The sequence below is a fragment of the Aethalodelphis obliquidens genome, unplaced genomic scaffold, assembly GCF_003676395.1.
Source record: "Aethalodelphis obliquidens isolate GAN/ISIS:26980383/991018 unplaced genomic scaffold, ASM367639v1 scaffold58, whole genome shotgun sequence".
Lineage (NCBI taxonomy): Eukaryota > Metazoa > Chordata > Mammalia > Artiodactyla > Delphinidae > Aethalodelphis > Aethalodelphis obliquidens.
The window spans coordinates 7,885,762-7,910,956 of record NW_020838002.1 but is presented as its reverse complement, the minus strand read 5'-3'; the positions used below and the strand labels follow the sequence as shown (position 1 = coordinate 7,910,956).

The following is a 25,195-nucleotide window of genomic DNA, read 5'->3' as shown; positions in this document are numbered from 1 at the left end:
GAACATCTGGATATATGGTTCGTTTTTTTTTTTGCTTGAAATAATTTTACTGTACGAGTGGAGGACTGCTTATGACTCTGCTTGTGTTGTTTTGTTTTAAAAGAGACTTACTATTGAGTTGTCTCGAACTCAGAAATCAAGAGATTTGTCACCACCAGATAATCATCTTAGCCCCCAAAATGATGACACTCCTGAGACACGAGCTAAGAAGTCTGGATCATGTGCTGACATGCTTCTCCAAGATGGTCCTACTACAGCTTCTGTAAGAGAGGCCAAGGAGGATGAAGAAGATGAGGAGAAGATTCAGAATGAAGATTATCATGTAATAATTAGACCTATTTTAGATTCATTTTGTGTTTGAAAAGAGAAATGATATCATGGTTTCCAACATATGATAGGGGGAATCAATGTGCTGAAAATCTTGTCCACTTATATTTTCATTATTAGTGTATGCCCTTTTATAACTGTTAATAAGTCAGAAGTTGTTGCATCAAAATTATTTCAAGGTTCTAAAAATTAATTTATTGTAGAAAACTGTACATTCTACAAAACAAACTGTGATGTACATTTTAGAAGCTATGTAAGTTGTGGATTTTTAAAATGTGTCCTGGGGCTTCCCTGGTGGCGCAGTGGTTGAGAATCCACCAGCCGATGCAGGGGACATGGGTTCGAGCCGTGGTCCAGGAAGATCCCACATGCCGCGGAGCAACTAAGCCCGTGTGCCGCAACTACTGAGCCTGCGCTCTAGAGCCCGCGAGCCACAACTACTGAGCCCATGTGCCACAACTACTGAAGCCCACATGCCTAGAGTCCGTGCTCTGCAACAGGAGGAGCCATCGCAATGAAAAGCCCACATGCCGCAACGAAGAGTAAACCCCACTTGCCACAACTAGGGAAAGCCTGTGCCCAGCAGCGAAGACCCAACACAGCCAAAAATAAATAAATTTAGAAAAAAAATCTTAAAAAAAAAAAGGTGTCTGCTTTCCATTCACTGAATCTAGTTAAAGTACCTTATCATTGCCTATGTATGTAGGATGATTTAGGTTTTGGGAGATAGCCAGGTTTTGTCCCAGCTAAACTACAACTAGAATGAGATTTCAAGAAGTGGTTGTTATTGTTTAAGATGAGAGACAGAAGGAGAGAGAAGCTCTTTTTGAGGCTTCAGATATATGTTATAATGAAGGAGCCAGTGGGGAGAAAGATTGAAAATAAGGTCCAGGTATTAACAAAACCATTTATTTAAGGAGATAATAGAGGTTGGAATGGAGCACTCAGGTGAAGCAGTTAACCTTTGATAGAATGAGTTAAAGGTAGGGTGGAGTTTGCAGGTAGGGCAGCTGAAAGTTGTGGGCATTTATGCTTAATAGCCAATATGTTTTTCTGTGTAGATAGGTGACAGGGTTTTATAATCACATTGAGGATAATAGAGGTTAGATAGGTCTTGAGGAGTGATGGTTTGAAATGTTACTTTGTGAGGAAGCTGATGTGGACTATATGAAGCATTTCCAGTCATATCGAAGGCCCAGCTGACATTGGCAGAAATAACTTATTAGTGGTACCAGGTAGTGTGGTTATGTGAGTTATCTCTACAGGGCACAGCAGTCTAGGCACAGGAGCGGAGAATTCTGATGATTACCTTATTCTTTGGTGCTGGTGCTTGGGCCATGGGCTGAGTGAAAACATTTGAGATAGAAGTCTTCTTTCTTTGCCTTAATCTAGCATGAGCTTTCAGATGGAGATCTGGATCTAGATCTTGTTGGTGAAGATGAAGTAAATCATCTCGATGGCAGCAGTTCTTCTGCCAGTTCCACAGCAACAAGTAACACGGAAGAAAATGACATTGATGAAGAAACCATGTGAGTGTTCACATTAACTACCACTATAAATCATCTAAGTGGTAATTATTAGAAGCATATTAATTAAGTTAGGCCTAAAAATGTGGATATTAAGGATTTTTTTTTCTTGATCTACAGTATCTTATATAAATAAATAAAGGAACTTGAAGGGAAGAGTGAACTGATTTCCTCCCTGTCATCTCTGGGTTCCAAACTGAGTTTTAGTTTTTGCTTTAGCTTTAATTTTGCAATTATTTCATATTTAAGAAAAGTTGCAAAAATATTAACAGGGAATTCCCGTATTTCCTTTGCCCAGATTAATTCCCCAAATTTAATATTTTGCTTTGTTATGTTTCTTTTCTCTCACTCTATATAATTTTTTTGTGAGACATTTGAGATTAAGTGAATATACTTCTCATTGTGTACTTCTAAAACCAAGTATGTCTCTTATGTAATTTCAGTACCATTATCAAAATCAGGAAGTTAACATTGATGTAGTACTATAATCTATGACCTTATAGAAATTTTGACAGTGATGTCCTTTGTCTGGTTTAGGATCCAATTCAGGATCACATGTTGCTTTTTTTTTTTTTTTTTGCGGTACACGGGCCTCTCACTGTTGTGGCCTCTCCCGTTGCGGAGCACAGGCTCCGGACACGCAGGCTCAGCGGCCATGGCTCACGGGCCCAGCCGCTCCGCGGCATGTGGGATCTTCCCGGACCAGGGCACGAACCCGTGTCCCCTGCATCGGCAGGTGGACTCTCAACCACTGTGCCACCAGGGAAGCCCCACATGTTGCTTTTTGTTAAGACACTTTAATCTGCTTCAGTCTGGTTCATGTAGTCTTTTTTTTTTTTAATTTGTTTTTCATGAGTTTGACACTTCAGAGAAATACAGAGTGGTTATTTTGTAGGAAGTCCCTCAATTTGGAGTAGTCTGATATTTCCTCATAATTAGATCGAGGTTATGCACTTTTGGCAGGAATAAGACAGAAGTGATGATGTAGCTTTCTCAGCGCATCAATATGAGGGGACAGTGGAAGGCGCATGTCTTCAATCTGTCCCATTATGGTTGATTGATTTAGAATACTTGGTTAAGGTGATATCTGCCAGATCTCTCTACTTTTCCCCTTTGTAATTAATAAGTATCATGTGGGGACATATTTGGAGACTGTAAATATCTTATTTCTTGTTGTACTTTAGTCCACTAATTTTATCATTCATTGGTGATTCCTGCTTGAAAAAGATTACTGTGTTGATTGCTGAATGATGATTTTCGAATGCCATTATTCCTTCTACGTTTATTAATTGGAATTCTATTCTAAGGAAGAACTTTCCCCTCTGCCCCATTCATTAATTAACTAATTAATTTCATTAGTATAGACTCATGGAGTTTTGTATTTTTAAATCATTTAATCCACTTACTATCGTAATTTATTGCTCGGATTGTCCCAGATTTGGCCAGTGGCAGCCTTTTAAAAACTCCTGTGTCCTTTCTAGATGTCCTCATTATTTTATAAGCACTTTCTTATTTTCTGGCACTACAAGGCATTCCAGGTTCATCTTGTACTTTCTCTGTCCCAGCCCTGGCACCAGCCATTTCACAAGAGTAAGGTGAGAGTTTTAAACCCCCTATTTGACCTCACCCCCCATTTCCACAAATTAGCTCCTCAAAATAGACCTTTTTCACTTAATGTTCCCTCTTTAGCATACGTGGCAAATTGCCTAAAAGGGTTAGTTGAAATGTGAAGCCTTTAAGTCACCAAATGAGAAATCATTATTAGTGATATTTTTAAATATATAGAATAGAACTGATTAATTTGAATTAACATGGAAAATTCTTTTAGATGGTGATTCTATAAAGTGGAATCCACCTTGATAATAGCTTAAATACATGGTTCTATCTGAATTAATTCCTTTGACTGTTAGGTCTCTTGACTTTTTTCAAGGTAGTTTTGAGGGCAATTGGATTTTACGTAAAATTGGATTCACAGCATCTCATTAGATTGACTTTTTAATGCTTTTTCTACTAGAAGGTATTTGATTATGTTCCCTTTATATACATCTACAATAATATCTTGATCCAAACTGTTTTATATAATTCATAGAAACAGCACAGTTAATCTTGAGCTAATTTGAGCATCTGGGGAATCATAAACTGTTAGCTCTTACAAATTAAGGTCAGTTCCTTGTATAGATGGGGAAATAGATACACAGTTGATTTGGGTAGTGGTTATTATAAACAGCTTTTAGTTAACTAGAACACGTTATCAAGTAGGCCTTTCTTCTCTTCCTCCACCTCAGTCTTTCTATGATAGTATTATATATTTTCTTCCTGCTGTTTTTTTCTTTTTATTTTGAGGTAATTGTAAATTCACTTGCAGTTGGAGGAAATAATACAAGATCCCATATACCCTTTGCCAAGTTTTCCCCAGTAAAATTTGTATACATGCTTTGCAAATACTTTCTCCCACTCTGTAGCTTGTCTTCTCCCACTCTGTAGCTTGTCTTTTCATATTCTTAACAGGGTCTTTTGCCAATCAGAAGTTTTTAATCTTTCAACAGTGTTTTGTAATTTTCAGAGTATATGTTTTACACATCTTTTGTTTAATTCATTCCTAAGTATCTTATTCTTTTTTATGCTATTGTAAATGCAATTGACTTTTCTTTTTAAATTTCCTTTGTGTATTGTTCTTTTGCAAGTACATGAACATCCAGTTGATTTTTGTTTCTTGCAACATTGCTAACTCGTTTATTAGTTCTAATAGTTTTTTTAATGGATTCTTTAGGTTTTTCTATATACAGTATTACATCTGTAAATAGATTTAGTTTTACTTCTTTTTTTCCAATTTGGATGCCTTTTATCTCTTTTTCTTGCCTAAGTTCACTGCATAGAATGTTGAATAAAATTGGTGGTAGTGGACATTCTTTTTTTTTTTTTTAATAGATTTATTTATTTATTTAGGCCGCATCAGGTCTTTGTTGCTGCACGTGGGCTTTCTCTAGTTGCGGTGAGTGGGGCTCTTTGTTGCGGTACACAGTCTAATCATTGCAGTGGCTTCTCTTGTTGCAGAGCATGGGCTTTAGGCATGCGGGCTTCAGTAGTTGTGGTACGAAGGCTCAGTAGTTGTGGTTGTGGCTCATGGGCTCTAGAGCGCAGGCTCAGGAGTTGTGGCACAGGGCCTTAGTTGCTCCACGGCATGTGGGATCTTCCCAGACCAGGAATCGAACCCGTGTCCCCTCCATTGGCAGGTGGCTTCTTAACCACTGCGGGGAGTGGACATTCTTTCTTGTGTTGTTCCTGATATTAGAGGGAAAGCGTTCAGTCTTTCACCATTAAGTGTGATGTTAGCTGTGGGTTTTACATCTATGCCCTTCTAGTCCTGGTTTATTGAGTGTTTTTGTTATGAAAGGGTATTGGATTTTGTCATATTCTCCTTCTGCATCTATTCAGATGATCATGTAGTTGTTTTTTTTTATTCTGTTGATATGGTGTTTTACATTAGTTGATTTTCAGATTCTAAACCAACTTTGTATTCCTTGGTTAAATTCTATTCTGCCTTGGTGTGTAATTCCTTTTATGTTTTGCTGGATTCCATTTGAGAGTATTTTTTTATGTTCTTAATAGTGTTACACCTTTCTCTGTGGCTCATTTTTTAGAGCCTGCTTCCTTCTGCAGGCAAAATCTCTGAGCCAGAGCTCTGAAGCTGGAGTGAGCACAAAGGTGTGCTTATTTCTCCCACTTTAGAAGCTGACCCATTGTGGATGGGCAAGTTGGGGGCTGTAGCCTCAGATCTTTTCGGTTTGTCTTCTCAGGCCTGGGACTTCTGCTTTATGAGTGAATTGGGGCACTGGGGATCTGGGCCCCAGTTACCTCAGCATGCTGCATCCAAGGTAAAGCCTTGGGTCTGGGTAGAAGAAGGGAATCCCTACCTCTTGGTCACATACACCTGACTTTAGCCTCAGCCACGGGTAGCTGGGAACAGGATGAGAAATGCTGAAGTCTCACTCCTCCTGGGAATATAGCCCTTCTGTTGGGGAGCTGTGGGAAATGGGAGCCCTATGTTCTTGGCTGCACCAGTCTGAAGTGGAATTTCTGTATCACTGAATGGGGGTGGGGAGTGGTCTTGGTTCAAGTACCACAGACTCATTGTTGTTACCAAATTTTAGTACATTTTTTTGAGGAGATGTTTTCATTTGCTATATGCTCTTAGAACCATTTCCAGAGTCTAAATGGTTACTTTAAAAAATAATTTTCACCAGTGTCACTGGAAAGCAGATCGGTAGAGCTCCTCGTGCTGTCAGTCCGGGAACTGATTTTAAGACTACTTTAAATACTCAAAACTAGCACTGATTAGTGCTGTTCCATATAGTACTTTGTCATTTAAAATAAGGTGATTGTGTTTTGATAGACAACACCCTCTTTTCTGAAATAGTATTTTAAGAAAATAGTGTTTAGTCACATACAGTAATTTAAACATCTTTCTTAACCTTAAAGTGTACTGTGTTAAGCCTAATTTACTACCATTAAGTTACAAATCCTTTGAAGCTATAATCTCTTCTGCTTACAATGGTTTTCAGATTTTCTATTTTAAAAATTAAATGTTGCCAACCTATCTTGGTATTTTAAAAAGGTAGATTGAACATTAATAATACTGCCCATACATGTGATAATGACAAAAGTCTTTTCCCTCAATTTTGTATTTAGAAATATTCTATTACTTCACAGGAGAAAGCTATACACAATTGTTATGAAGTTCACTGAGGTGTGACAAGTAATATTAATTGTACTTACTATGTGGAATGATGAATTTTATATATTCTTAGGTCTGGAGAAAATGATGTGGAATACAACAACATGGAATTGGAAGAGGGAGAACTCATGGAAGATGCAGCTGCAGCAGGACCTTCAGGTACTGAGGCCAGGCCCCACAAGCTGTTCTGCCTTCTCTCTGCTCTTCTCTGAATGTATCATATTTTGATATGTGGCAGCCATTGCTCTACATGGTTCATGGTGTTAGAAGGACTATATTTAATGTATGGATTTTAGAGTGAATTACTAATAGTATTTAAAACAGTAATAATAGCTAAAATTTAATGTGTTCTTATGTACCAGGCACTGTGCAGAAGCACTTTATGTGTACCTTATCTCATTTGCCTATAAAATTCTTGGAGATAGGTTTTAATATTATCTTCTTTTTATAGCTGTAGAAACTGATGTGTAAAGGAATTAAGCAACTTGCTGTCTTTTCACAATTAAGTAAATGAAAGAGAGGAATTAGAGTTTTCAGTTTATTTGAATCCAAAGCTCATCATCTTATCTACTTTTATATACTTAACTGTCTTTTATGATACATAAGTCTTACTTGTATACCTATCTCAATTATAAGAATAATCTGAATAGAATTGTTGAATCTTTGACTTATAAAGGACCTTTTGAGAACTCATTTTATATGTGGAAATAACTCAGAGATTTAGTTGCTTAGATCACATAGGTAGTTGTTGGTATAGCCAGACTAGAACCTCATATCGTCTTCATGGACCCAGTTTTTTGCCAAAGTACACTGCTCCTCCTAGGATAACCTTACTTAAATAGTAGGTGTTTCTTTTGTGTTCTTGGACCTATTTAATTAAGCATGGGAAACTTGGCTAGAACAATTATCAGCTAGTTTGTACTACTTCTACTTTACTGGTGCTGCGTCGGGTCTTAGTTGCGGCACACCGGATCTTTTGTTGCAGTGCACAGGCTCAGTAGTTGTGGTGTGTGGGTTTCTCTCTAGTTGTGGCATGCAGGCTCCAGAGCACGTGGGCTTTGTTGCCCCACGGCATGTGGGATCTTAGTTCCCCCAGCCAGGGATTGAACCCGTGTCCCCTGCATTGGAAGGTGGATTCTTAACCACTGGGCCAGCAGGGAAGTCCCCCATACTGTTTGGATGACTGTAGCTTTGTAGTGTAGTTTGAAATCAGGGAGTATGATACCTCCAGCTACATTCTTTCTCTAGATTGCTTTGGCTCTTCAGAGTCTTTTGTGTTTCCATACAAATATTAGGATTCTTTGTTCTAGTTCTGTGAAAAATGCTGTTGGTGTTTGACTCTGTAGATTGCCTTGGGTAGTATGGTCATTTTAACGATATTAATTCTTCCTGTCTATGAGCACAGTGTATCTTTCCATTTGTGTTGTCTTCAGTTTCTTTCATCAATGTCTTAACAGTTTTCAGAGTGCAACTCTTTTATCTCCTTGGTTAGATTTATTCCTGGGGTTTTTTTTCTTCTTAATGAAGTTGTAAATGAGATTATTTTCTAATTTCTCCTTCTGATAGTTTGTTACTAGAGTATAGATATGCAACAGATTTTTGTTTTGTATTAATTTTGTATCCTGAAACTTTACTGAATTTGTTGAAGAGTTCTAGTAGTTTTTTGGTGGTATCTTTAGGGTTTTCTATGTATAGTATCATGTCATCTGCAAACAGTGACAGTTTTACTTCTTCCTTTCCAATTTGGATTTTTACAAAAATTTTTCTTCCTGTCTAATTGCTGTGGCTAGGACTTCCAGTATTATGTTGAATAAAAGTGGTGAGAGTGGACGTCCTTGTCTTGTTCCTGATCACAGAGGAAATGCTTTCATCTTTTCACTGATGAGTATGATGTGAGCTGTGAGCTTGTTGTATATGGCTGTTATTATGTTGGGATATGTTCCTTTTGTACCCACTTTGTTTATAGTTTCTATCATAAATGGATGTTGAATTTTGTCAGAAGCTTTTCTTGCATTTATTAAGATGAGCAATTTTTATTCTGTAATTTGTTAATGTGTTGTATCACATTGATTGAGCCATCCTTGCATCCCTGGGATAAATCCCACTTGATCACAGTGTCTGATCTTTTTAATGTTTTGTTGAATTTTGTTTGCTAAAGTTTTGTTGAGCGTTTTTGTTACTACGTTCATCATTGATATTGGTCTGTAATTTTCTTTTCTGGTGGTGTCTTTGGTTTTGGTATCAGAGTGGTGCTGGCCTCATATAATGAGTTTGGAAACATTACTTCCTCTTCAATTTTTTGGAATAGTTTGAAAAGAATAGGTGTTAACTCTTTAAATGTTTGGTAGAATTCACCTGTGAAGCCATATGGTACTGGACTTTTGTTTGTTGGGAATTAAGTTTTTTTTATTACTGATTCAGTTGAAATTTTATTACTGGTAATCAGTCTGTTCCTAATTTTCTATTTCTTCCTGATTCAGTCTTGGGAGACTGCACATTTCTAGTAATAATCCATTTCTTCTAGTTTGTCCATTTTATTGGCATATAATTGTCTGTAGTAATCTCTTATGATCTGATATGTCTCTTCGTATTTCTGTTGTGTCAGTTGTAACTATTTCTTTCCTTCTACTAACTTTGGGTTTTGTTTTTTCTTCTTTTTTTTTCTAGTTCCTTTAGTTGTAGTGTTATGTTGTTTATTTGAGACTTTTCTTACTTCCTGAGGTAGGCTTGTATTGCTGTAAACTTTTCCCTTAGTATTGCTTTTGCTGTGTTCCATAGATTTTTTGGACCATCGTGTTTCTGTTTTCATTTGTCTCAGGTATTTTTTTATTTCCTCGTAGATTTCTTCAGTTGATTAGTAGCATATTGTTTAGCCTCCACATGTTTGTGTTGTTTGCAGTTTTTTTCTTGTAGTTGATTTCTAGTCTCTTAGTGTTGTGGTCAGAAAAGATGCTTGTTATGATTTCATTCTTAAATTTCCTGAGACTTGTTTTGTGGCCTAGCATGTGATCTGTCCTGGAGAATAATGTTCCCTGTGCACTTGAAAAGAATGTGAACTCTGCTGCTTTTGGGCAGGATATTCTGTATATAGAGATCTATATCTATATATCTCTATTAAGTCAATCTAATAGATGGACTAATGTGTCATTTAAGACCAGTAGTCTAATGCGTCATTTAATGCCAGTGTTTCCTTATTGATTTTCTGTCTGTATGATCTATCCATTGATGTAAATGGGGTGTTAAAGTCTCCTACTATTATTGTATTACCATCTATTTCTCCCTTTATGTCTATTAACATTTGCTTTATATACTTAGGTGCTCCTACGTTGGGTACATATTTATTTACAATTGTTATATCTTCTTGTTGGATTGATCCTCTTATCATTACATACTGACCTTCTTTGTCTTTGTTATGGACTTTGTTTTAAGTCTGTTTTGTCTGATGTAAATATTGCTACCCCACGTTTCTTTTTGTTTCCGTTTCCATGGAATACCTTTTTCTATCCTGTCACTTTCAGTCTGTGGGTGTTTTTAGATCTGAAGTGAGTCTTGTAGCCACATATATGTGGGTCTTGTTTTTGTATCCCCTGGGCTACTCTGTGTCTTTTGATTGGTAGGTTTAGTCCATTTATGTTTAAAGTAACTATTGATAGGTATGTACTTATTGCCTTTTTGTTAATAGTTTTCCGTTTCTGTATTTCGTTTTTGTTCCATTCCTCTTTTGCTCTCTTCCCTTATGATTTGATGACTATCTTTAGTGTTAGTTTGGATTTCTTTCTCTTTTTTGTGTGTGTATCTATGGCTTTCTAGTTTGTGGTTACCATGAGGTAACACACACACACATACAGACAGACACATGATTATTTTAAATTGCTGATCTCTTAAGTTTGAACACATTATAACAACCCTGAATTTTTATTCCCCTCCCCACCCCCACTCCATGTTTAATGTTTTTATGTTATATTTTACCTCTTTTGTTTTGTGTACCTCTTAACTGCTTATTGTGGACATAATAAGCTTTTATCCTTCGTACTTGCCTTATAAGTATTTGATCTACTACAATCAAGATGTTAAGCTGTCCGTTAAACAGATCTTTCTTATACAGAAGCCTAGGTATATAGTAAAATAGTATTTACTAAATTTAATTTTTTAGACAGTATTAAATAATGATATAGCTTAAAACAAATATTTAGTGACTCAGGTGGCCTCATTCCCATAAGAATTGCTTTTAGTTTATTCAGTTATTTTCTTTTAGTTGCAAGAGAATTTAGGCTTAATTATATGTGCTGAAAAGGGTTTTAAATATTTTTCTAATGTAGAACATTAGCTAGTTGAAACAGCTGAGTATGAAAAATCTATTCTGTTGATATAATTGCCTGCCATGTGTAACTTATGAAACACTGCAATAATACTTCTAATTTGAGAACTAAAAAGTTTTGACAGTATAATACTTTTGTAAAACAAATTGACATTGTATAAAGTTATTACTCAAAACATCTGTTATATATTTCAGGTTAAAGATTTTTAAGGTTACTTGTTCCACAAATGTTTAATGAACACCCACTAGGTATCAGCCATTGTGTTGTTCATTGGGTTTATAAAATGAATGAGCATCCCTTTTGCAGCACTAGTCATTGTAAAACTTTGTGGTTATAAATATAGATACAGGGTGACACCAAAAATGGAAAGAACAGCTAATTGGAAATGGGTGAAAAAAGGTTTCAGAGAGAGAGAGTGACACTTGATCTTGCTCTTTAAAGATGAGCTCAGTTCATTAGGCGAACAGGGAAATAATGAGATTAAAGAGCAAAGGCATTCTAGGCAGAAGTCGCAGCATTGTCCTTTTTGGGAACTTCAGATATTTGAGAGTTTAGTTTATATGGCGGCAGGCCAGTGTGAGATTGGTAAGCAGGAACAAGATTAGGTAATGGAAAGTCTTATTTGCCAGACTAAGGAGTTTGGGCTTTAAAGGTCTTTTTTTTTTTTAAATAAGTAAATAAACGTGCATTGGGTCTTTGTTGCTGCGTGCGGGCTTTTCTCTAGTTGCGGAGAGCAGGGGCTACTCTTTGTTGCGGTGTGTGGGCTTCTCATTGCGGTGGCTTCTCTTGTTGTGGAGCACGGACTCTAGGCGCATGGGCTTCAGTAGTTGTGGTACGCAGGCTCAGTAGTTGCGGCACACGGGCTTAGTTGCTCCGCGGCATGTGGGATCTTCCCGGACCAGGGCTCGAACCTGTGTCCCCTGCATTAGCGGGTGGATTCTTAACCACTGCAACATCAGGGAAGTCCCTACTAAAGGTCTTTAAAAGCGAATGTGATCAGATTTGTCTTTATAATGGAAAATGGATGAGCTAAGATTAGTTAGAAAACTACCATGGGAATTCCCTGAGAGTCCAGTGGTTAGGACTCCATGCTTTCACTGCTGAGGGCACGGGTTCAGTCCCTGGTTGGGGAATTAAGATCCTATAAGCTGTGTGGCAGGACCAGAAAAAAGAAAGAAAGAAAAAAAAAAACTACCTCAATATTCCAGGAGAGAAATTTTTAGGGCCTAAAATAAGGTAGTAGCAGACAAGGTAAAGAAGAAGAAACCTTTTGAGAGATGTTAAATAGTATCTACACAACTTGCGAGTGTCTTACTGGATTGGTTGGAGTTGGTGGAGATGTGGGGATGATCCTTAACATTTCTAGGTTAGCCCGTACCATTACATAAGCGAATGAGTCCAGGAGCAGAAGATAGTATATTCCGTTTGATCCATGTTGGTCTTGAGAGGCCTATGGGACCCCCATGTATTGATCTCCAGACCCGTATAACTGGCTGCTTAGAAGACCACAGGTGTGCAGTCTGGTCTATTAATGTATATTGCTTTTTAAAAATAAGTATCAGAATTTTTATTCATTAGAATAAATGAATTAATTAAAAATATTATTCAAAAGTTTTATCCATAATATATAAAGAACTTTTACAAATCAATAAGAAAAAGATAAGACAACCTTTTAGTAAAAAAGACAAAAGACAAGGATAGACACTTCACGAAGGAGGCTGTCTAGGTGACCAGTACACATTTTTAAAGGTGCTCAGCCTCTTTTGTCAGAGAAACGCAAATTGTGATGTGTCCCAGTGTGGATCTCTTGAGTTTATCCTACATGAAGTTCGTTGAGTTGAGTTTTTTGGATGTTTAGATTAATAGATTTCATTATATGTGGGAAATGTTTATCCATTTTTCTTCAAATAATTTTTCTCCTCCTCTCTAATTCCCATTATGTGTATGTTGGTACACTTGGTGGGGTCCCACAGGTCTCTGAGATTCTGTTCATTCTCTTTTTCAGGAAATGCCAGATAAAAACCACATTATGATACCATTGCATACCCACTGTAATGGCTAATACATTTTAAACTGGCAATATTAAATATTGAAAGCATTTGGGGAGGTGGAAACTCTCATAGCCTGCTGGTAGGAATGAAAATTGATACCACTCCTTTGGAAAACTGTTGGGCAATACGGGCTGAAGCTGAACAAACACATCCTATGGCTTTCCCAGTTCCAACAGAGTGGGAGGTGGTGTTTGCCAGTCGAATTTTACAAGATAATTTAGAGCAGCATTGTTCTTTTTCAGGTGGTTTTGTTTTCTTATGTTTTTAATTTAAAAAATATAAATGTAATTTATAACAAAGTAAAGGATGTGAAAAACTGGAGAAGATAGAAAGGTAGTTTGGGTCTAGACTGTGTAGAACCTTGAATGTCATTCTGATGCATCCAGGCACAGAGCTTAGGTAGATCGATGTAATATTTTAGCAGGGTTAATCTGCTTGGCTTAGGAGGAGAGGATCCGTTTTCTTTTTTATGAGGTGTTTTTTTTTTTTTTTTTCCGAGTGAAGTTCAAGAGTAGATATCTGCTTGTAAGTTCAGTAGCTTTATTCCTAGTAGCCAAAAGCTAAAAGCAACCCAAATTCTTTCCTAATAGTAATAAGGAAAGAAACTGGATATATTCACATTTTGGAGCCCTGCACAGAAATAATGAAAATGAATAAACTGCTGTATATAACAATATAGATGAATCTCATGAATATCATGTTGAGCAAAGAAGCAGGATATGAGTACAACTCTATCATAACATTTATGTAAAGTTCAAAAACAGGCAAAACTAATCTATGGTGTTTAACTCTGGATGGAAGTTACCTTTGAGGAGGAAGGTTAGTGAGCAATTTTAGGAGGCATGGAGGAATTTTGGGGTGCCATTAATTTGTGACCATACACTAGGCTGTATACTTATGTATGAGACAGACAGACACACACACACACACACACACACAGAATGATGGCAGTGTTAGCTCTGAGAGAGGGAAACTGAAATAGATGCTAAAGTCTTTGATGCCCGTGGATGAATGTGATAGTGAGTAGAAAGGGTGGGAACATGGGAGGGAGGGAGTAGCTGAAGGGCATGAACCACAAAGGAAAGGAGTTTTTGTTCATTGGTGAGAGTAGTGACCTGGAAGAGGGGTTAGAAACAGAAGACTGTTAATGCTCCTTTCTGTACTGGGGGTCCATTTAACATGGGAGAATGAGCAACTTTTTTTTTTTAAAGAAGAACTAGATATCCGGGCGGTAGATACCATACTCTGGGCTACTGAGTTTATTTACTAAACAATCAGAACCACCTGAGTAGCTTTTTGGAAAAAGGTCCTGGATCCCATTCTAATATTCTCGTTCAGTACATCTAGAGTAGGGCCAAGAATTTAAAAAATTCCTCCAACTGACTGATATGCAGCCTGATTCGGGAACTCCCTAGTAAAGGAAAAGGGCTAAGAAACAGTTTCGAGGTGGAGGGGGGATAGTTTTCTGCCTTTTAAAATAGGAGTTGCAGTGGGTACAGAGGCTGAAAGAAAAATTGGCAATGGGATAATCCTTAGAAGAGGAAGAGGATGGGGACTTCCCTGGTGGCACAGTGGTTAAGAATCCGCCTGCCAGTGCAGGGGACACGGGTTCGAGCCCTGGTCCAGGAAGATCCCACATGCCGTGGAGCTACTGAGCCTGCACTCTAGAGCCCGCGAACCACAACTACTGAAGGCCGCGTGCCCAGAGCCCGTGCTTTGCCACAGGAGAAGGCACTGCAATGAGAAGTCCGCGCACTGCCACGAAGAGAAGACCCTGCTCGTCACAACTAGAGAAAGGCCGCGCACGGCAACGAGGACCCAATGCAGCCAAAAATAAATAAATAAAATAAATAAATTTTTTTTTTAAAAAAGGAAGAGGATGAAGAAGTAGGAGAAGGTAAGGACATAAGAATGTGAACATAGATGAAAAACATATAAGTAAATAACTGGCCTGAAGCTTCTGAATAACTAAACTTTTCTCCTAAGTTTTTCCCCCAGATCTCTTTGGAAGCACTGATGAATAGTCAGAACCTGATTATTTCATGCTATTTTTTTTTTTTTTTTTTTTTTTTATTTATTTTTGGCTGTGCTGGGTCTTCGTTTCTGTGTGAGGGCTTTCTCTAGTTGTGGCGAGCGGGGGCCACTCTTCATCGCGGTGCGCGGGCCTCTCACTGTCGTGGCCTCTCTTGGTGCGGAGCACAGGCTCCAGACGCGCAGGCTCAGTAGTTGTGGCTCACGGGCCCAGTTGCCCCGTGGCATGTGGGATCTTCCCAGACCAGGTCTCGAACCCGTGTCCCCTTCATTGGCAGGCAGATTCTCAACCACTGCGCCACCAGGGAAGCCCCCCATGCTATTTTTTATATTATCTACTTTAAGACTTTGCTGCATGTAACATTATTTAATGTTGTGTTTCTTTAGAATATATTTAAATAGCTTTATTTAAGGAGGTCAATTTTTTTTTTTTTTTTTGCGGTACGCGGGCCTCTCACTGCTGTGGCCTCTCCCGTTGCGGAGCACAGGCTCCGGACGCACAGGCTCAGCGGCCATGGCTCACGGGCCCAGCCGCTCCGCGGCATCTTCCCAGACTGGGGCACGAACCCGTGTCCCCTGCATCGGCAGGCGGACTCTCAACCACTTCGCCACCAGGGAAGCCCAAGGAGGTCAGTTTTAACCAACATTTCCATATCTAACACTTGTTAGGCGTTGTACTAGGTGCTAGAGAGAAGTCAGATGGTTTCCTTGGCTTAAGGAGCTTATTATCAATACAGGTAATATAGAGATGACATTATTTTCAGATGTCTATATTATGCATCAGTCATTAGCAAGGTAAGTCTGAAATCTTCAAACTGTACTTCAGTATTTAATCAAACTAGAAAAAATGTCTGCCAAACCGTCATGACCTGAGCATTTTGCTGTCCAGAGACCTGGAGAAGACTTCTGCTATTTTGGTGTCTAGTTCCTTGGGATCTGTTACACCAGGGAGCTTGACTTTGATCCAAGACCACTGGGTTATGTGATATATTCTCCTTTTCCTTACCCTCATACCCCTAACCATATATACTGTACACATTGTCACCTTTTTATTTCTAGGGTTCAGGATGGGGTTGAGGATTATGCCTGAATTTTGAGTAGTAATGAGGCCAGTCATCAGCCACTGTTCTTTGTACACCTCTCTGGGCAATATGGTTTCTTCTCTGTGCTTCTTATCATGAACACCAACTCCTAAGAGGTCCATAGACAAGTATTCAAACAACATCAACCAGTTTACTTTTTCTTTCTTTCTTTCTTACTAAATTTGTCCAGTTATATAGCTTTCATTTTCTACATCTCTTTCTTTTGCAGGTAGTAACCATGGCTATATGGGTGCCAGTAGCAGAATGTCAAGAAGAGCACATTTATCCTCTGCTGCTACCAGTAGTTTATTAGACATTGATCCTTTAATATTAATACATTTGTTGGACCTTAAGGACCGGAGCAGTATGGAAAATCTGTGGGGCTTACAGCCTCGCCCGCCTGCTTCACTTTTGCAGCCCACAGGTAAAATATTAACAATAATTTCCCATTTTTCTGTGCTTCTCCAGAAGAACTCTTAAATTTGAACCCAAGTATCTTAAGTGTTGGAACATGGTATGTTTCTGTAGCAAATTGATTTTTCATTGTACGTTATAAAAATAAATCAAATCAATTTTTTGTTGTTATTGTTCAAAGGTGTTTTGTGCAAAAATAATGTCAAAATGCCTGTAAGAAGGTTTTTATATGATTTGCCTTTTAGATTGTGACTGATTGACCGTTTGATCCATATGAAATACAGTTGTCCTCTTTGTGAATGGACTTCAAGTTTTGCAGGCTTCATGAATACCCTAACTTCTTAGTGGAACTGTGTCTAAGTTAGAAATAGAAAAAGAAGTTTTACTTATGTTTTGATGTTTAATAGCCTAAAAATGTATACCAATTAGTATTTTTTTTTGAAAAATTATTTGTTAAAGAGGAGTGACATTTGTGTTACTGTAATACACTGTATACACATACACAATTTAAATGTATAGTCAAACCTGGACTTTTTGAAACTTTTAGACATAGGCATTTACTTTAAAATGACACATTTTAAAAACCATTTTTGTTGGAAAGCTTCCTAAAATATACTGCACATTTTTCTTTCTTTTTTTTTTTAAGGAATATTTATTTTTTGGTTGCGTTGGGTCTTTGTTGCTGTGTGCAGGCTTTCTCTAGTTGCAGCGAGCAGGGCCTATTCTGCGTTGCAGTGCACGGCTTCTCATTGCAGTGGCTTTGCTTTGTTGTGGAGCACAGGCTCTAGGAGCACAGACTTCAGTAGTTGTGGCATGTGGGCTCAGTAGTTATGTCTCGCGGGCTCTAGAGCGCAGGCGCAGTAGTTGTGGTGCACGGGCTTAGTTGCTCCACAGAATGTGGATGCTTCCCAGACCAGGGATCGAACCTGTGTCCCCTGCATTGGCAGGCACATTCTTAACCACTGCACCACCAGGGAAGTCCCTACTGAACATTTTTCTACCTTCCTAAACAACAGTTACTATACAGATTAAATCAATGATTTACAACAGTGATTTTGATGCTTCTTTAAAGCAGCAGAACTCATTTTTCAAGTAGAATTTAAGGCAGAGTCTCAGTGTAGAAAACAGAGAAATAGAGCTGCTCTAGTGGGGGATAGATCGGAGCTTGGATTATTTAGGCCTCTTTTTTCCTAAGGTATACTTCCTGGAAGCCTGGGTCCTCAATCTGAGTGTCTCCAATCAGGTTATGAAACAGTTGCGTTTTATCTATGGTCGAAGTACATTTTGTATTATGCCTGTACTCTTGTAGTACTTACCACATTGTAAATAATTTTACATTTTTTTTCTGAGACATTTTTGTTTTAGAAAACTTTTTTTTTTTTTTTTGTGGTACACAGGCCTCTCACTGTTGTGGCCTCTCCCATTGCGGAGCACAGGCTCCAGACGCACAGGCTCAGCGGCCATGGCTCACGGGCCTAGCTGCTACGTGGCATGTGGGATCTTCCCGGACCGGGGCACGAACCCGTGTCCCCTGCATTGGCAGGCGGACTCTCAACCACTGCGCCACCAGGGAAGCCCTAGAAAACTTTTAAAATATAGAAAATTGTAAAGAAGAAAATAAAAATTACACATAGTTCTTGTGATCAACAAAGAAATACCCTTAAAAAAAAACCAACTTATCACACTGGCAAAGGTTTTGCTTAAATTATAACCAGTGTTAGGGCTTCCCTGGTGGCGCAGTGGTTGAGAATCTGCCTGCCAATGCAGGGGACACGGGTTCAAGCCCTGGTCTGGGAAGATCCCACATGTCGCGGAGCAACTAGGCCCATGAGCCACAATTACTGAGCCTGCGCATCTGGAGCCTGTGCTCCGCCACAAGAGAGGCCGCAATAGTGAGAGGCCCGCGCACCGCGATGAAGAGTGGCCCCCGCTTGCCGCAGCTAGAGAAAGCCCTCGCACAGAAACGAAGACCCAACACAGCCAAAAATAAATTAATAAGTTAATTAATTTAAAAAAATTATAACCAGCGTTGTTTGCAAAGACCTAGTGAAACAGACAAGTTCTGTTTCTGTAGGTAGATGTATACATTGGTTTAACAATTTTGAAGGAAAATTTTGCAGTAGGTATAAAATACCTCTATCCTTTAATCCTGTAACTTCACTTCTAGGAATATATATTCCAAAGAGAAAATAATCAGAGTTGTTGAAAATATCCAACAGTTCAGTTATGGTTGAAAAATTACAGTTTTGCCATGGAATAGCATATTTTATAGACAGGTAAAATCATGTTTTTGAAAAATATTCAATGTCATCGGAAAAAAAAGAATGCAGACTACATAAACAGAGTAAGATCTTGGTTCTCTGAAAGTTTAGCTTTCTGTTAAAATTAATAATATAAATGAGATGACTTGAGTTTCAAATCCAGGTGATTAACATGCTGATGACAAGGAGGATGGGGGAAATAGTAGAGAGAAAGAGCAAGGCTTGGATTTAAACATCTTGAGTTTGACATACCAGTGGGATATCACGGTAGAGATGCCCAGTAGACAGCTAAAAATTAAGAACTGGAATACAGGCAGTTATTTGCCTAGAAGTGATACTGGCTAATTAAAACTAAGGGAGTAAGATTGCAAAGGGGTGAGTTTCAAGAAGTTTTTCAAAGAAAGGGGCTAGGGACATAATCATGGTGAACATCTATTTTTATTGAGTGTGTGGAAGATGAGTCAGATGAGGAGGCTTTGGAAAGGAGAGAGAACAGAGTCATGGAAGCCAAATGAAGATAACCTTTCTATGAGAGGATATTTAAAGGATAATGTTAGAAAAAGATCCAGCTTTCTTTTTATTAAAAAGATTGCTTGGATTTCGATGTTCATTTTTGATTCTTTGCATATTCTTTCCTTCTCAGTCTGTATACTTTCATTTCCTTTTTTTGTCATACTGCATTAGCTAGAACTTCCGGTAGAGATTAAAAAGGAGTGGTGAAAAGGTGTTCCTGATCTTGATGGGAAAGCTTCAAGTTTCTCACCATAAAGTATGATACTAGCTGTAGGTTTTCTTTTTTTATATATATAAATTTATTTTATTATTTTAAATTTTTGGCTGCGTTGGGTCTTCATTGCTGCACGCAGCCTTTCTCTAATTGTGGTGAGCAGGCGCTACTCTTCATTGCGGTGCGGTGGCTTCTCTTGTGGCGGAGCATGGGCTCTAAGTGCGCAGGCTTCAGTAGTTGTGGCACAAGGGCTCAGTAATTGTGGCACAAGGGCTCAGTAGTTGTGGCACAAGGGCTCAGCAGTTGTGGCTCGTGGGCTCTAGAGTGCAGGCTCAGCAGTTGTGGCACACGGGCTTAGTTGCTCTGCAGCATGTGGGATCTTCCCAGACCAGGGATCGAACTCGTGTCCCCTGCATTGGCAGGCGGATTCTTAACCACTGTACCACCAGGGAAGCCCTATAGGTTTTCCATAGATATTCTTTATCAAGTTAAGGAAGTTCCCCTTTATTCTGAGGTCTTATCGTGAATGGTTGTTGGATTTTGTCAAATGCTTTTTTTTGCATCTGTTGATATGATGTGATGGATTACATTAATTGATTTTCGAATGTTGAACCAGCCTTGCATACCTGGGATAAATCCCACTTGGTTGTGGTGTATGAGTTTTTAAATATGTTGTTGAATTCAGTTTGCTAATATTTTGTTGAGGGTTTCATGTTCATCAGAGATACTGATCTGTAGTTTTCTTGTAATGTCTTTGTCTGGTTTTGGTATTAGAGTAATGCTGACCTCATAGATTGAGTAAGGAAGTGTTCCCTCTGCTTCTTGCAGAGATTGTAGAGAATTTATATAATTTCTTCTTTAAATGTTTGGTAGAATTCACCAGTGGACCCATCTGGGCCAGATGCTTTCTGTTTTGGAAAGGTATCAGTTACTGATTAAATTTCTTTAATAGATGCAGGCCTATTCATATTGTCTATTTCTTCTTGTGTGAGTTTTGGCAGATTGCCTTTCAAGGAATTGGTCCATTACATCTAGATTCTCAAATTTGTTGGCATAGAGTTGTTCTTAGTTTTCCTTTATTATCCTTTTGTTTCTTTCAACACATATTGAGTGAACACCTATCATGTATCAGACTCACTGCAGGTTTTTGTTCTTAACCAGTGTGCCATAGAAAGAACATCGTAAGGGGCATCAGGGTTTGAACAACAGATAATGTAGCCGAACTAGATTTTAAGGTACATCTAGTGGTAAATAGAAGTGGAAAGTCAAGTTGGATCTGTTCTGTGGAAGGCCTTTCATGCTTGCCTGAGGAATTTATTCATAGTGGACAGTGGGGAGCCATTGTTTTAGTTTAGGAGTAATTTGATTCAAACTGTATTTTAGAAAGCTTGCAGGGCTGAGAAAGCTATCAGACATGAAAATCTAATCAGGGTATAGTTGTAGAAGTTTATTTGTGGTTCCTAGTATGAGAGGACAAATTCCTACATTTCTGTGTATTTTCTCAATTATTATATGCTTAAAAATATGTGGAGCTGGGATAAGGTCTTCAGAATCTTTTGACATTATAAAAGTTGTACTTAACCTCTAGGGAACAGATTAACCTAGGCAATGTATAATTAAGATTTTACTTATAGCAAACAGTTATGCTTGTAAAGGTAGAGTTTATGGGGCTTGGCAACTAATTGTAACATGGTAAAGAGGACTCTGAAGTGGCTTAGGTGACCAGGAGAAGGGTGACAGCATTGACAGATACTGAAGTCTGGAGGAGAAGCTGTAGAGAATTGTCGTTCTTGAAAGGTACAACTGAGTGATATGAAAGAAGTGTTATAGCTGAGACTCTCAGTTCTATTAACCTTATAACTTGGCAAATTCAGGAAGGCTTCTCACCTTCAGTGCAGTAAGTATCCTTAAGTTGTCAGGTTCCTTTGGTGAAATTCCACAGCACCTTACACTCTCCTGTCTTAGCACTTAACCACACATTACTGAAGTGGATTGAGAGCTTTGTGAGGGCAAAGACCGGGTGTTCGTCTTGTTCACTGTTATATCCTCTGCGTAGCACAGTGCTTAGCATTTGAAACAAACTCAGTAATTGTTTATTAACTGATTTTTCAGATGATGGAGGTTTGTTTAAGTCTGTTTTGTATTTTCCCATTTGGGCTTCCTACTTTTAAAAATTCTTGTCAGTTTCTAGTAATAATAAACCGAACCATGTAGTTTAATACAGGTTTTCATATTTAAGTCCAGGTGGATGTGGGGTGGGAGGTGGGAGCCACAAAGATTTTATTTAGCAAAACAGGCTTGGCCTGGAATATAAAGATCACTAAGATGTAATCTCAGCCCTTAAGTTGTTCACATTCTGCATGTTTGTCTTCCTTACTGTAATGTGATAAGTGCTGCAGTAGAAGTGGACTCCCTGTGCTCTACAAAATTAGGTGAGAATTGATTTGAAAGAAGGGGAGCAGCTGGTGGTTTAGGTGCCTGAAGAAGGAGACATTTCAGATTACACCTGATGAGTTTGGGTTAGTAGAGCAAAAGAAAGAGGACGTGTGAAAAGGATGAAAGCGAGATAGAACATGACTGGTATGTTAGAGATGCAAACAGTTCCAAAAGGTTGGATATGTTTGGGATAGAGGCAGAAGATAAAGCCACTGAGAGTGAAGGTGGAATCAGATAATGTAGGGCCTTGTGTGCCATGCTGGTGCTTTCCTCAGTGAATCTAAGCGGGAAAGTAATATCTGATTTGGGTTTTAGAAAACTGCCCTGACATCTTGGTGGACAATGGGTTGAATGGAAATGTGCTACAGAGTGTTTTCACAGACATTAAATCTTCTGAGCTTCACAACCGTCCTGTTACATGTATATTATTGTCTTCATTTTACAAATAAATAATAAGTGGACTCAGAAGTTGGAGGACTTAAAGGAAGTTACAGCAACTAAATGGTAGATCTGCAACCAAATCCTGGATTTCTAAAACCTCTCTCTTATTCTTGCTTTCAACTGCAAGTAACAAAATGCTGCTAATCGTGGCTTAACTAATAATAATAAAGGCACTTTATTATGCATATTAAGTCTGGAGGTAAGTGATTCCAGGTTCATCAGGTATTTAAAGGCAGGACAAGGGATGGTCTTCCTGCAGTTCTCTTGCCTCTTCTGTCATGGCAATAAGATGACTGCCACAGCTTCATACATCATTTATTCACAAGAATATGTCACTAGCAGGAAAGAAAAGACTGGATGGAAAAGAGACTTATTCCGTGACGCTGGAGAGCAAAGTTATTAATATTAAGATCACTGACTTTGGAGGCAGACTCCTTCGTTTGAATTCAAGCTCCTCTACTTATTATCTGTATCACCCAACATAATAAAATCTCCCTATCAGGATAGAAAGTCTCTGCCTCCGCTCCCCCCAGCTTTTGGCTGAAACTCTGAGTCATGTGCCCACCCTAAATGCTCAAAGAGGAATGAGCTTAGACCAGTCCTAGACTCATATCCTCTGGGGCCGAACAAAGGATGGACCTAACCGTCCAGAGCACACTGCTGCCCACCTAATACCTGAACACAATCTGGGTTCTTTTCGCATGGTAGAAGTGGGGTGATAGCTGTTGCACACACTAGGATACTACCTTGCCCTGTTACATGGCAGTAGATTGTTACAGTGTGTAAGCAGGTTCAGCTATCATTCCGAATTGTTCTTTTGTCTACTTAGGGTACCTATTGGTCCCCTGTTTGTTGGGGTGTGTGTGTGTTATTTTTTTGGGTAGGGAACTTGGTTTCTTTTTGCTTTGCGTCAGTCATAATGTTCTTTGATTTCCAAAATATCTCCCTCATTTGCTCTTCCTGCATAGAAAGTGTGTGTTTTCCTTGGTCATTTCTCTCTTCTTAATATTTGGGTGGGCGAAAAGAAATTAAAATCAACTTTAACTACTTTCTCTTGGAAGAGTGAAAGCATTGTTAGTTTAGTGGCTGCAAAGACTCAGTGACAAGGAACTAGTTTTTTATGATATTCCATGGTACTTAATAGCTGTATCTACATTGGATGATAGTTCAGTAAATCAATTTTTTAAATTCAGTTAGCATATGTTTTTTATATAATATGTATAGCATATTAGACTAAGTGGCTTCTAGGTTTATGTTTTTTCTGTTTTTTTTATTGTGAACATAATAAAAGCTCAGTATAGAAAATTTGAGAAAAGTGGAAAACTATAAAGAAGAAAGCCCAGGCAGTAGGGCAGCTTTTAAAACTTTTAGAAGTAAATACATAATTCAGATTTGAGTGATTATAATGTGACCCAGATTTTAACTTTGTAGGTGTGAATAGAGTAGGATACTTGTGTCTGTCTTTATTTTCATTAATGGGATTTAATGCATGCTTTTATGTTGATACCACCTAAATCCCCTTAAGTTATTTACACCTCAAATTTGCTTATAGTCACAGTATAGAATGGTTTCATGAATGTTAAAGTCTATATTAACATGACTTGTCACTTTCTCTCTGAAGCATCGTGTTCTCGAAAAGATAAAGACCAAAGGAAGCAGCAGGCAATGTGGCGAGTTCCCTCTGATTTAAAGATGCTAAAAAGGCTCAAAACTCAAATAGCTGAAGTTCGATGTATGAAAACTGATGTAAAGAATACACTTCCAGAAATAAAAAGCAGCAATGCTGCTTCTGGAGACATGCCGGCAAGCCTTCTTTCTGTTGACCAGGCAGCTCTGGCTGCATGTGGAACCGAGAACTCTAGCAGATTACAGGATTTGGGAATGGAGCTCTTGGCAAGGTCATCAGTTGCCAGTTGTTACATACGAAACTGTGAGTGAAAAAGATCCTATTAATTGTATTTCTCCATGTGTCATTTGGGAAGCTAGAGGACAGGTTATTTTCAGAATAATAATATTCAAACATCTCCCTCACAATGAATTAAGACTACAAATGCAAACAGCCTTTTCTCCCATCCAAAACTGACTCTATATTTTCTGCTGTGTAATGGAGCTAACATTTCTTGGTTGCTTATTCTATATGGGTCAACAAACAAGACAAAATCTTTAACCTCGTGGATCTTGCATTCATGTATTCATGTGATAGGAATTGGACATTAAAATGTGTAGACAAGTAAAGATGATTTCAGTTGGTAAAAAGTACGTGAAGGAAACAACAGAGTGAGATGGGCAGAGCAAGTGAGGTGTGTGCTATTTTAGTTAGGGTAGTCAGAAAGTCTCTCAGGAGGCAACAGTTGAACTGATATCTGAAGGTTAAGAAGGTGGCAGCCCTGCAGAGATCTGGGGGAAGCATTCTTCAGGGTAAACAGAATGGAAAATGCAAAGGCCCATATAAAGGATTTGCTCTGCATGTTTGAAGGCTCGAAGGAAGACCATTTTGGCTGAACATGGTGAATTAAGCAGAGGCGAGAGTGACAGGAAATAAGTCAGAGAGGTAGGCAGGATCTAGATCAGGTAGGTCTTATAAGACCTCAATAAGGAGTTTGAGTTTTATTCTGATTTTAGGAGAAAGTCTCTAGAGAATGAAAATCAGGGGGGTGTTTATGATCTGATATACCTTTTTACAGAGATGACTTTCTTTGTTGTGTGAAGAAGGGTCTGAAAAGGGTTGAGAGTGGGAGTTGTGAGACCAGTAAACAGCCTGTAACTATAGCTTGTGTGAAATACGGTGACTTATTCTGGAGTTACTACACTGGGTAGGTGGGCTTGCTCATGGTCTTCCAGCCTT

General features: G+C 38.5%; 1 protein-coding gene across 8 annotated transcripts in view; it reads left to right on the top strand.

Annotated features, from left to right (window-relative positions):
• The window catches only part of TRIM37 (tripartite motif containing 37), a 155,620-nt gene that overhangs the window by 65,342 nt on the left and 65,083 nt on the right, over positions 1-25,195 (top strand). For all 8 annotated transcript variants that reach the window (XM_027087220.1, XM_027087217.1, XM_027087218.1 and 5 more), the window contains 5 exons: positions 104-322; positions 1,720-1,856; positions 6,662-6,747; positions 16,301-16,495; positions 23,972-24,280. In XM_027087220.1, the coding sequence (XP_026943021.1) occupies positions 104-322; positions 1,720-1,856; positions 6,662-6,747; positions 16,301-16,495; positions 23,972-24,280 (946 nt within the window). The remainder of the gene's footprint in view (positions 1-103; positions 323-1,719; positions 1,857-6,661; positions 6,748-16,300; positions 16,496-23,971; positions 24,281-25,195) is intronic.